This window comes from Zeus faber, assembly GCF_960531495.2.
Source record: "Zeus faber genome assembly, chromosome: 10".
Classification (NCBI taxonomy): domain Eukaryota; kingdom Metazoa; phylum Chordata; class Actinopteri; order Zeiformes; family Zeidae; genus Zeus; species Zeus faber.
Window position 1 is genome coordinate 3536039 of NC_137199.1, and position 13550 is coordinate 3549588.

Sequence of the window (13550 nt, forward strand, 5' to 3'; positions counted from 1 at the left end):
GACATGATTATCACAGCCGGTGCACCCTTTGACCATGAAATAAAACAATGTCTTTCACTCTGCGGGACTGGAGCAGCTTTCTACAGTAAATGTGTTTGGTTTTCTTGCTTCTGTTTTGTGAATGCAATGTTTTCATCCAGAATTCTGTCGAGCTGAATTATGTCGCCGGATCATTTCTCAATATTTATTTTTGTTATACAAATCTTTATTCAAAAAGGTGACTTTGTTGTATTTCCTTCAGCGTTCTGCTTCTGATTTAGTCCTCAGTTAAAATCATTGCGCTGCTGTAACCTGCGCTTCTTGTTAGGCCAGTATGCTTTGCTTTCTTTTTTTGCAATTTGGACACGGGACACCTTTAATATTTATAAACTCTGAATAACGCACGGCGAGTCGCTCTGTGCGGCTGGGCCGCTTTGTGACATCATCCAATTCCACTAGGCGGGGCGATTTGTGACATCATTATCCAATATGTGGATAATGATGTCGGGTACATGCCTGTCAAGCCTCTCCAGATAGATGTACGAAGCGCTGAGTGCCTGTGACGTTGTCTCCAACGTCACGCACGCACGCGCCAGGAGGAGACCCCCGTGCAGCAAGGGCAGCGTCTGGCAGCGTCTGGCAGTCCACATAAACACCACTGTTTGAGCACTGCTGAGCACGGGACTGAATCACTGACATTTTGTTAAACTGTGACATTAAAATGTCTTCTAGAAAGTCTTACATGTTGAACGGGCACCATTAAAATGGCGTAGAAAGTCTTGAATTTTGAACTGGCGTGCACCAGTCTAAATTAACCCAGGTGCTCTTTGGAATTCTGGGTGGAAAGATCACATTCACAGACATTTTCTATAAAAGGTAAAAGCTACACATATTGTACGTCCATCATTTCCCCCTGGAGATAAATTAGGCATCTGTTTATCTCTCTCTCTATGTGACAAAATATTCCCAAATAAAACCGTGACCACATCATAACAGTGTCTGTATTGGACAGTAAAGTGACAGTAAATATTGTTGCCGTGTGTGTGGCCGCTCTGGGCAAACTGCCAATGGGAGGGTGTGGGGGGGTTGCCCGTTTAAAGTGTAGAACTTTGTAAGACATTTGAATGCCACAGTTTAACAAGGCCCACCCCCTGCTGGTTGGCCGGGTGTGTGCATGCATGTAACAGAAATTATATCGCAGGATGACGGATGAATATAACATTGTGCAGCAAAAGAGAATTTAATGTAATTGATGTCAGGGGCACGCGTCTTGTTAAATGTGTAGGGGTTGCGAATAATTACCCAACATGCATCACAGCAAGGTTGTTACTGGGCCAGGGGACGGAAGTCATCGATCAGTGGGCACGTTAATGTGTGTGTGTGTGTGTGTGTGTGTGTGTGTGTGTGTGTGTGTGTGTTACATCTACAGTTACCTTGTTACCTCATCTCTACCGTCTTTACTTTGCTGAGAGCTGAATGCTTGTGATGTCCGTCTAGCTGGCCAGTGGAATATGAATAACTCTCTGGTTCACTCCTTGAATCAGGTGAGAAAATGCAAAATATTGCAATATTCAATAAAAATATTTTTTTTTTCTTGGAATGTAAATGTTTAATGAAATTATGGAGTACAGCCTTGACGGTGTGTGTGTGTGTGTGTGTGTGTGTGTGTGTGTGTGTGTGAGTGAGTGAGTGAGTGAGTGAGTGAGTGAGTGAGTGAGGCAGTGAGTGAGTGAGTGAGTGAGTGAGTGAGTGAGTGAGTGAGTGAGTGAGTGAGTGGGTGAGTGAGTGAGTGAGCGAGCGAGCGAGCGAGTGAGTGAGTGAGTGAGTGAGTGAGTGAGTGAGTGAGGCAGTGAGTGAGTGAGGCAGTGAGGGAGAGAGAGCGAGAGAGAGAGATATTTGTCACTGTCTTGGCAATGCCCTACCATTAGCATTGTTCATTTATTGAATACTCAAATCATCTTTCTTTCCCTTGCTCTCTCTTACTTTCCTTCTCACTCTCTCTCCGCTAATGTGGGTGTGGATTAATGGAAAGTATATCAATGATCGAATATGGCCCAGACACTGACAGCACCTTGACTGATGACACTTATGAACAAGCTCATTATTGAAAGTCTTATCACCTTGCAGCAGATACACCTCCACACGCACAGAGACACATGCACACATAGACTCACACATGCACAGACACACACACACACCCGTGCACGCACAAGCGTCTGCTTCCGGTATCATGTCAAATATGCATTTGTCATCACAATCAACACTTTTGGCTCAATTCACCTTTCTGGAAAATTTTGCAAGGTTACAGGGTTTTCACACAGGATGCTCTAACCTCCATAATTCAAGTTCAAGTTCAAGTTCAAGAGATTATTTGTCACATACATACACATACGGTCATACATATATGCAGTGAAATGTCATGTCATGTGATTACGCACAATAAGCTCTATAAGCTTGAAAAATACGAAAAATACTCAAATGTGCGTAATCGACACGCGGTGCTCGCGCAGGCGGCCGCAAGGGGCGGCGCCACAATCGCGGTTCTGGGTTCTATAATTATATAATAGAATTAATTGTCTGTGTTGTATTAAATATACATCTAAATGAAACTTTACCATAACTTACCTCCAGTACTTAGTACCTCACAGAGCTTGCGTCCAGCAAGTGCGGGCGCAGTGTAGAATTTGGCAAAACGAAACTCGAAAATCCGTCAGCTTTTTGCAGGCACCACTGAAAAGCAGGGAATATAATAAGCAGGTATTAAAACCAAGGAAATATCCAGCGTGACATTTAAGCAACGGAAGGTGTTGAAAGGTGTTGGTTTCTGAAGAGACAGTTTGAGGCCGAAACCTTTGGAATCACGCTCGCGTGTAAAATGCCAAAACTAAATCATTCTCAAGAGGGGTAGTTTACATTTGAGCAACAATTGAGGGTGTAAATCTGGACTCCAAGAGGGTATAGTTGTATGGCACTAATCGAAATCCTCCAAGACGAAGTTAGAAAATAAAACAAAAGAAATAATATGGACAAGAGCAGGGAGAAAGAGAAGTCGATTTCCCCTTTTGTCCTGTACAAGACAGAGAGAGAGAGAGAGAGAGAGAGAGAGAGAGAGAGAGAGAGAGAGAGAGAGATAGGGGAGGTGGGAGGAGGGTTGAGGGGGAGATACAGAACGGATGGAGAAAGAAAGAGGGACAGATATTGTTCCATAGCCTGCAGATAGCAAAAAAGATAATTAGCTAAATCTCCATGGGTGGTTGACTTTTCCCTAGCTCCTGCACTAGAGCCGGTGTGTGTGTGTATGTGTGTGTGTGTGTGTGTGTGTGTGTGTGTGTGTGTGTGTGTGCGTGTGTGTGCGCGTGCATGCGTGCGTGCGTGCGTGCGTGTGTGTGTGTGTCACTAAGCCGAGAGTGCTCTTAATAGTTAAGACCACATGTGGTTTCACGAAGAGTCCCCTTCCTGATTCAAATCACCCAATTAGAGCCACTAACCACCATCACACCACACACAGAGCATGAGGCTCGCTAGGTCGCAGCTTGGTCGCTGGGCAGGAACGGTACAATATACTAATTCCCTTCTCCTTGTGTTTTAATTTTTTATTATATGCCCATTTGGCATTCGCCTTTTTATCATTTCCAGCTTTTTTTTATCAAATGCCATCTCGCTGGCATTTTCCCGCCATCCTTCACTCAAGCATGTTTCCATTGTCACCTTCTACACACCTCCAGCGAGTGAGTACGGAGAGTGAGATGACCCAAGACGACTTGTGTGAGGGGACCTCTCTGAACTGCCCGCCAGGTCTGGGATGTGTCCTTTTGGGTCAGTGAGCGAGCTTTAGTTAATCTCTCATTTCCTCTCTGTGACACCGAGATTTAAATTTGAATTTTGATCAAGGGAAAATCTGGAGATCTGCTCCCTGAAGGGAGGTTCTCTTCCTGATCGAATTGGCCTTTCGTTTGAGTGGGACGGAAGCATGTATTTAAATACGTTCAAATCTGCAGGTTTTGACAGCGTTGGACACGGTGCGGAGCTCCGTGTCATGTCGTTTTTTTCCGTACTCCCTCCATCGCTGCCTCACCCCTCTGCGGAGGTCCTCTGTTGTTCATCTGTGCCCCTTGGTCGTTAAACTCTATGTGAGAGGTTAGGGGGACGGGAGCGCTTGTTTCCCCCTCCCCCCGTCGGGCCGTCCCCTCTGGCGGGGCTCCGTATCCAGAGCAGATGCTCTGGCCATGATAATGATCTGTGGCGCGCGTGCAGACGTGCACTCCATGGTCTCCTCGGCCTCCTGGGCGGAGGCGAGCACCGGGGTCGCATCGAAGGGCTTATTTCATTCTGCGGCGGATTACGGTGAATGCACTGCGGACGACTCGCAATCCCCTTCGCCCATCCTTGGCATTCAGACCTCTTCTCAACCAGCCGCTCCGTTCTGAACCAAAGAGGATTTAGCTGAAACATCCTCTTTGTTTTTGTTTCTGTGTTTCTTATTCACAGAGTCATGGCCGAAAATGCTCGTGTCAAGTTTGCTTCGTCTCGCAGTATCTTGAATAAGAAACGCTTTCCCCGCTGGAAGCACAGACCATCGCAGCTCTTACACGTGCACATGCGCAAGCTCTTACACGTGCACTTCCCTCGTATATGTACCCGCGGCCTGTGCGGTTTTCTGTGCACATTCTCTTATCTTTCAGTGGAAATTCATTCTCACGTGCCTGCCTAACACCTACTATACCAGCCTACACACACACACACACAAACACACACACACACACCCACACACGCACACACACACACGCACACACACACAGACACACACACATACCTACATGCACACACACACACATGCACACACAAACAGACACACACACACACACACACGCACACACACACACACACACACGCACACGCAAAGAGACACACACAGTGTGTGTATGTACTGCTGTTGTAGTGACAGTGGCCTAACTAACCACGATCGGTGGAAAAATATTTGTAAGATCCTTAAATAGGCGGAAAATTGCGGGATATCTTAACACCCCCGTACGGCTCTCTATCTCTTTCAAGATTCTCGTCTCTCTTTCAACGCCGAGAAAAACAAACTGATAGGCGCACACGCAAGAGAGAGAGAGAGAGCATGGTGAGACAGAGGCGGAACAAGAAAAAGAAAGAAAGAACAGGAAGGGGGAGGTGTTCCATGACAGGAAGATGGAGAAAGTAGAGGAAGGGAGACAGAGATGAAAGGATGCGAGTATTGAAATCAGCGTCCGTTTAAGCATGCTCTTATATAAAACCCGACTGATGGAGATGAAGAGAAAGAAAGTGAGGGAGGGAACAATGGCAGAAAGGGTGTTTGGAGGGTAGTTTGGAGTCGGTTTGCTGATGATCACCGCCAAATTACTGCAAGTCTTCATCTTGAATATGAAAGAGGGAAAATTTCAATAACTGGTATAAATATTAATATGACTTTACTGTATGTTATATTAATCAAACCTGCTTATTGCCTTTCTAAGCAACCACTGTTTTCACTTATTCCATTAAATTCCATTCCCAACCACCTTTAAGATAATATTGTTGAAAAATTCCATATTTTCGTGAGATTTTAGCTTTCAATGTATTTGTATTTTGCATGTGCTCCTCTATACGCTGCTTCCATTGTTGGTGGTGGGGTCCACCTTTCCCAGCGAGAATGCGAAGACAGACAGACAGACAGACAGACAGACAGACAGACAGACAGACAGACAGAGAGATAGATAGATAGATTGACAGACAGACAGACAGACAGACAGACAGACAGAAGCAATATGTAGTCTTAGAAAATGTATATAAACAAGCAAAGTTGCCAAAATAGGCAGTTTCTTTAAGACGAGATAGCAAGCACTAGTATTTGTTTCACTGAGAAAGAGGTGACTAAGCCCTGAGAGTGCACCTATGATGTAAGTACAACGAATTTATTATTCATTTGACTAATAATCAACCTACACGCTTGTGTTTTGTGTTTATAAGGCCTATGCGCAGACATGAATAATGTTGTCAATGTGCAGGTGCGCTGTCACCTATTTTGGTGCTCCGTCACTAGGTTTTGTCAAGTATAACACGGTGATCTGTTTTCGGTCTATTTTTTTATTCGGTTTATTTTTTAAATTATTTAATTTAGACGTCAACTTTACAGTGCAGTTCGCTGTTGCTGGTCATTTCTTTAATTTGCTAGTGACATAACCACTGTAGAGACGTAGAGGTAGAGGAGGTGCACATGGCGGGATTTGTTAGATAATTACATTAGTATATGTTGCATTAAAACATTCTATTTAAAAAAAATTGAAGATGTACCCTTCAAAGGACACAAAAAATATATATTTAAAAAGTTTTTATGAATTAAAATTTCTTTAAAACCTTTCACAGACTGCCCTGGCTTTGTGCCGACCCGACTTTAAATATCACTGTTCTAAAGACGCAATAAACGTCACTTTACTAAACTGGCGGTGATGCTTGGCAGGAGCAACAAGCCTGATTAAAACTCATCAACAAAATGTCTCTCTGTCTGGCTCTGTTGTTCCACAGCCAGTTTAAGCAGTTCAAAGTGTTGTGGTCATGACAAAAATGCAGCCCCTGAATATTGCCTCAAATGCTATCATGCCAGGAGGTGTACTCCATTGTGAGACTCACTTAAACTAACTCACTTAAAGGTCATGAGTGGTCATGTGGTCAAAAAAATTAATTTATATATATATATATATATATATATATATATATATATATATATATATATATATATACAGTATACAGCGCATATATATATATATATATATATATACAGTATAAAGCGCATATATATATATATATATATATATATATATATGCGCTGTGGGGACAATATAACTGAAGGGACACAGAGAGTAACAGAACGACAGGAGATGAATTGTGGGAAAGCTTGGACAGAGCTGTACGCTCCACTAATGAAGGCAACACTGGCCACTAAACACGGATACGACTTGCATCACTCACCGCCTCTCAGAACTGAACTGCGGTAGCGTACAGTTCTTCCCATGTCAGATTTGACCTTTGCAAGTTAATTTCCCCGACCGTCAACCCACTGAATATGTCTGCTGCCAACTCCTCATAATTGCTTGTGGAAAGAAGATTGCGGGGGTCGGGTGTGTGTGTGTGTGTTTGTGTGTGTGTGTGTGTGTGTAGAAAGCATTAATTTTTCCTTGTTGAGGGTTCCTTTGTTTGAACCCACTTGGAAAAGCTCCTTGTGTTCTTCTTACATGACACCGTTGTCGTGCTGAGGACTGTGAACTTATCACATGACCTCCCCACACACTTAGCTGCTCGCGTGAGTGAAACCCACACACACGCAAAGACATTTGAACTTTTCTGGAGTTGAGCAACTAATGCGTGTGCGTGTGTGTTTTTGTGGACATGTTTCTCGCTGACTGAAAAAAAAAAATTAAAAAAGAAACACACCAATGTGTTTCTTTTTTTTTTTTACCTGTGCTGTCAGAATGCTGGGCATACAACACAGAGTATTTGTATGCCATTGCAAGCAGCACAGAGTTAGTCTGCAAGTGGAGTTCAACTTCTCAACGTGCAATGCAACTCTTTATTGATTCTTTAATCAACAACAACTGCTGCAATAACTCTGTCCTGTGGACGACCTGTGGGAACGACGAGAGCACAATTTCTGGTGTCACAGACCCGCCACCAATGTGACATGTATAGGAGAACCAATCACTGCTCGAAGAGGGGGAGAATCACCAGACAAAGAAACACGGAACCAACAACATGAACATGGGAAAACATAAACAGAAACATGTATCGACAAAACAGAGTTAATTTGGTTGAGGAAAACTAGAACTACAACTGGTCACGTGGCCTCTTCCTGTCATAGTTATGGCAGTAAATGAGGGAGGAAAGGAGATAGGTGTAACCAGGAGGGTGCTGGGGGTGTGTTCAGAGCAAGCGCTGGTGGTGTTTGGTGTGCCTGTGGTGAGTCTGTGGGAATGTACCTGTATATATAAGTGTGTGTGTGTGTGTGTGTGTGTGTGTGTGTGTGTGTGTGTGTGTGTGTGTGTGTGTGTGTGTGTGTGTGTGTGTGTGTGTGTGTGTGTGTGTGTGTGTGTGTGTGTGTGTGTGTGTGTGTGTGTGTTTAATGGCCGCTGTATTGTCACTCTGCATTTGACATGTAACAATTGGAATTCTTGAACTTGGAACACAGACACCCAGACGAAAGCAATCAACACAAGTCTTTTTTTCCTCCCACAGAGAAACTTTCTCCAGCCGAAATGATAGAGAATATTCTACCTTGTCTTTTTTATTGACAACTGTAGTGTACTCTCGGCACACCGTGTAACTTCCCACGCACAAGAGACTTAGGTAGGTAAGCGTCAGGCAGGTAAGAGATAACAATAAAAATGAGAGAGAGAGAGAGAGATAGAGAGAGAGCGAGAGAGAGAGAGAGAGGAGAGGAAACGGAGACGGAATGCGAGAGAAGAAAGAAGGACAGAGAGGAGAGGCAGAGATTGGGCAGAGGTCTGGGTGAAGCGCTGTCTCATTAATCTTGGAAGGGCACAGCGGAAACTTCAGAATGCAAATGAAACTATCACTCTTGTCAGAGAGAGAGAGAGAGAGAGAGAGAGAGAGAGAGAGAGAGAGAGAGAGAGAGTAGCTGGAGAGGCGAGGCGTGTGACGCACGTACAGATAAAACTAGAGAGATGTGTAGAACAACGGAGGAGTTTATGGAGTGATTTGGGGAAGATTGGGTTAGACAGAAGGTGTACTGTATGAGGGGGATGGGATGGAGAAGCAGGAGAGAAGGAAAAGAAAGAAAGAAAGAGAGGGGAGGTCTGGATCCTTGTAGTCTGAGAATCATCTCAGGCTGTCTGGGAGCTTGCCTCTAACGAGTCCCTCTCTCTCTCTTTTCCATCGTTCTCCTCCATCTCCCCCTTTCTTTCTCGTCCTCGTTCTATACTTCCTTCATTCTCCACTTGCTCTCTCTCTCACTCTCTCTCTCTCTCTCTCTCTCTCTCTCTCTCTCTCTCTCACAAACCCACCACTCCCTTTCTCTTTCTCTGGTTGCCCAACCGTTCTCCAACCCTCACATACATCCAGTCGATTTCTCCTGTCATTCTTATGCTCTGTCTGTTTCTTCACCCCTCCCTCTCTTTAAAAGACGGTACCTCTCTCAAAATGGTTTGCTCTTCAAGTGGCTTTCATCCAATTGACAGAAGTGCAGTTTAATACACGTTGAAGCAGATTGCACATCCTTCTCCTCAGTTTGGGGTGGGTTCGAAAATTAGGCCTTTTGTCTCCAACGAGAGTGGGGGAGAGAGAGCTTCAGGGGCACCTCCTCCCCAAAACACACACACACACACACACACACACACTTGGCGCCACCTTTCATCCCCTGAATCTTCACAATCGCTTCCACAACACTGAGAAGGCTTTTATTTAAAATTTGTATATTTAAACTTTTGTGTCTGAGGCCATAGCAAGCCCACAAGGCCAGTTTTTTGGTTTTTTTTTACCAAAAGTGGAGCTTTCTACTGTATACCCACAGATTCAAGCCCCTGCCCCCACCCCCACCCCCCATACACACAAATTTTACAAGTTTATATATTTCTCAAAGTCAGAACAAATGGTGCTATGTGTTATTTGCATGTCTGCTGGAAACCCCGGGTCTGACTGATTTGAACAATGCATATGCCACCCAGCTACCAGTCACCTGCACACACACTGTGTTATACAATTGAGACTCTGAATCTTACTTTTTTAAGGAAAAGGTATGGATCCCGTCATATTTCTTGACATTTTTTGACAGTGCAGACAAACCGTAGACGAACATTCAGTCTCGATTGCCGGAAGTCGACAAGGTTTCACAGATGACCGATGAGTGGATGCGTATGCGAGAACCTCTAGATTAAAAAGGCAACCATGGTTCCCTGAGAAGGGAGGAGATCTATTGATCTATTACTCATGGGACTGAGCGACAGAATATGTAATCCAATCGAAGACTGCATTCACACCGAATGGCAGAGGAAGTGATGAAGCTGCACTTCTGTCCCGCCCCCATGCGGGGGTATAGAACAGCAGCCCCACTTCCTCTCTTCCTGTTTTTTGCTGCTGAGCGCCTCGGAAGGACACCGTACCGCAGCGCAATAATAGATCCGGTCCATTTTCCGGGAACCATGGTTGCCTTCACAACCTAGATGTTCCCTATCGCGGGGACTGCAATCTATTACTCATGGCACTGTATACCATCATGCAATAGTATGGTGATCCCAGAGGGAGGTCCAGGTAATAACATTCCCCCCAGACGAACTTTCTGTAGCACCTGCATACTCAAGTCTGTGCGCCAAACACGGCATGTGGCAACACAGACCTAGTAACGTCCAAGAAGCTGCCCAACATATCCTCCATGAGACCCCCCCGAAGTGGGCCCATGAGGAGGACACTCCCCTGGCAGAGTGTGCACACAGGCCCTTTGGGCCTCCAATGACAGCCTCCTGCAAGCCAGGTCTATGGCCTCCACTAGCCAATGAGCCAATCGCTCCTTGTATAGGGGCCTACCCTTTGCCTCATTTCTGAAGCACACAAACAACTCTCAACAATCTAACCATGGAGAGTGTTAAGTGTGAAGCCGCTCTTGCTTCGCCGACTCAAAAGCCAGTGGGGAGAAAGCTGTTAACTCAATGACCTGACTCCTAAACGGGGTGATAATGACCTTTGAAGTGAAGGATGCGTTAGGATGCATGACTACTTTATCTCCTCCACCCATGAACTGAATGCAGGATGGGTGGACTGACAGTGTCTGCAGCTCACCTACTCATTTCGCTGAGGCGAGCGCCAAGACATATTTAAAGAAACAGTCTTGATGTCTGCAGTGTGCATGGGCTCAAATGGAGGCCCTGAGACGGCCTGTAAGACTATCAATAAATCCAAAGAAGGGCTTATGGACATTCGGGCTGGGTACAGGCGCCCGCTATAAAGCGCGACACCAATGGGTGACGGCCTGACATGAAGCCGTCCAAGCCTACAGGACATGCTGAGATTGCTGCCAGATAGACCTTAAGTGTAGAGGCCGCTTTTCCCTCCATGATAAGCCCCTGTGGAAACTCCAATACTGGTCCTATAGGGCAGTTGGAGGGGGTGCGTCCCCGTTGCTCATACCACTGGGCAAAAATACGCCACCTCACTGTGTATTGGGAGTGGGGGGCGCCATGGTGCTCTGTATAGTGGTGCCTACCACATCTGACAGGCTTGATGCTAGGAGCTTCTCCCTCTCAGGTATCAGGCCTGGAGGCAGCATATGTCTGGACCTGGGTGCCATATCGTTCTGTGCGCCTGCATGAGTAGGTCTTATCGGAGGGGGAGCTCTCACGAGGGACCCACACTGATGTCAAACAGATCGGCAAACCATGGGTGGCGGGGCCAATAGGGAGCCACCAGTCCGCAGTGACAGGTTGTCCTGCCATACTCTGTTCAGCAACAGCTAGATGAGTGCCACAGGGGGAAACGTGTAGAGTGGTGCCTCCGGCAATAGGTGAGCCAGCGCCTCCAGGGCTTAGAGACGCCCCCCCAGGGAGAACAATAATGGGAAATGTGTCGTCCCTCGTGATGCAAACAGGTCCACCTCCGCCCGGCCAAACTTCCACATCGCAGCCTTTTTCTTGCAGGCAGTTTATCTCTCTGGTGAAAACCTCTGCCCAATTGTCTAGGACCACAGACGGGCAAACTGGATGACATATAGTAGCCCTTGGTCACAGTGCTGAGGCAGTTGTGCATTGCGGCAGTGCCGGCCTGGTGCGCACCAGGTTGGGCACATGCCCGTTTATTCTGCGTACCCAAGGGTACATCATACATGTGTTTTGAGACAGGGCACCTTGTGGGCGTGCCGGCACTGCGCATGATAGGTTGGCCGTGTGTCCACACAATCTGCGGAACTGCCTGTCCGTTATGCCCGAGCTTCTAGCCTGGGCGCCCTGTATGTGATTGGACTCAAACTGTGCTTTGTGCTACTGAGGGGCTTGAGGGGTTGTGTGCTCATTCCCTGCTGCCCCAGGGAATGAGCAGCCGAGGGTGTGCGGAAGCCGCTGTCTCGCTTCTGTGTCTGGCCTTCACCACACACTAACCGCCCTACTGTAAGAGGGGGCCATGCGGGGATCCATAAATCGAGGGCCTCTCTGCTTTTCATTTCCTCCTTGAACTTGGGCCCATTGCTTCGCCGAAGCGCACACCGTCTGGGTTCGTCTGTCTGGGGCACACCGGAGCATCCAGCAGTAGCAGCTTATCCCGGCTCTGGAGCCTGGTCACACCTAGCCAGAGGGCGCGATGTAGGGCCAATCCAGCGCCCATAGGGCAGTGCAGTGAGGGAGGCATTGGGAGAGGTCCACGGCCTTCTGTAGCTCCACAAGTGTCTCCTCCTCGACTGTGGCCGAGCTGGCCAATTCTGCCAGCAGCTTGGACTGGAACAGGTCCTGTTAATTGATGGTGCAGGCCGTGTGCCCCAACACCAAGTAGGCCTTCTCCTTGTTGCTTGGCCACCTTGAAGGTTATGGTAGGCTTCTTCCCCAGGTCTATGCCTTCCCCTGGGGCAAGACAACCTTCCCTCCACTGGAGGGAAGGACAGGTAGCCCAGCCCCTGAGCCTAGGCCACGCGGCGGTAGTCCTCGAACCTCTTCATTGGCGCCTGCCCTGCAAAGGGGTTAGCCCAGCTCTTTGCCAGCTTTGCGTGCACCTCACGGAACAGCGGGAGAGACGTGCATGGTGGCGGGCTCTGGAGTACAACTGTGTCCAGCATGGACACCTCCTTTTCCGTTACAGCCCTGGCGGAGAGGCTCATCTTGCTGGCCGCTCACTGGGACACCTCAACAACCCGCCTGGAAGCTGGGGAGGCTCCCTCCGTGATCAGACTTATCCGAGTCCAACGACTCTGTCCAGGACCCGCAGGATATCCCCTGCTGCAGTTCCTCCGGGATATACGTCGGGAAGGAAACCGTCGGTGGTATGGGGGCCAGGCTAGCACTAGAAGGAGTGGCGTCGCGAATGGGGCTACTAGTTAGGAATCCAAAGGTGAAACAGTAGTGACTGTGACTTTTGAGAATCTCGAGTAGGATTCTTTTTACGCAAAGTAAGAAAAGAGGATGAGAGGAAGTGGGGTGGTGGTCATATACCCCCGCGCCGGGGCGAGATGACGTCACTTCCCCTGCCATTCGGCGTCAATCCAGAGTCTTCGACTGGATTACATTATTTGTCGATCAGTCCTATAAGTAATAGATTGCAGTCCCTGTGATAGGGAGCTGGGCATACTGAACGTGTTGAATATACTGCACAACAAGCAATACTAATCGACCTCAGAACCCCCAACAGCAACAAAAACAACAACAACGGACCAACCCACCCTCCATTTTGTCTCTGTCTCTCTCTCTCAGCTCTACAGACGACGCAGCCGCCCAGGGTGCTCTTCCCTGCCCAGAGACAAGACACGCTGATAGAAGTCATACCAGGTAAGACCAGAACACACTCATCCATGTTTACTTCCTTGTCCTCGTATGGCTGCCCTGCTCATTTCCAACAAAGCACGTCAA

General features: G+C 47.1%; 1 protein-coding gene across 1 annotated transcript in view; it reads left to right on the forward strand.

The window, feature by feature from the left end:
- il1rapl2 (interleukin 1 receptor accessory protein-like 2) overlaps window positions 1–13550 on the forward strand; it is a gene marked incomplete at both ends in the record, with an annotated part of 388422 nt that overhangs the window by 309282 nt on the left and 65590 nt on the right. Inside the window, one exon of the mRNA XM_080008007.1 lies at window positions 13395–13469. Coding sequence (XP_079864133.1) covers window positions 13395–13469 — 75 coding nt within the window. The remainder of the gene's footprint in view (window positions 1–13394; window positions 13470–13550) is intronic.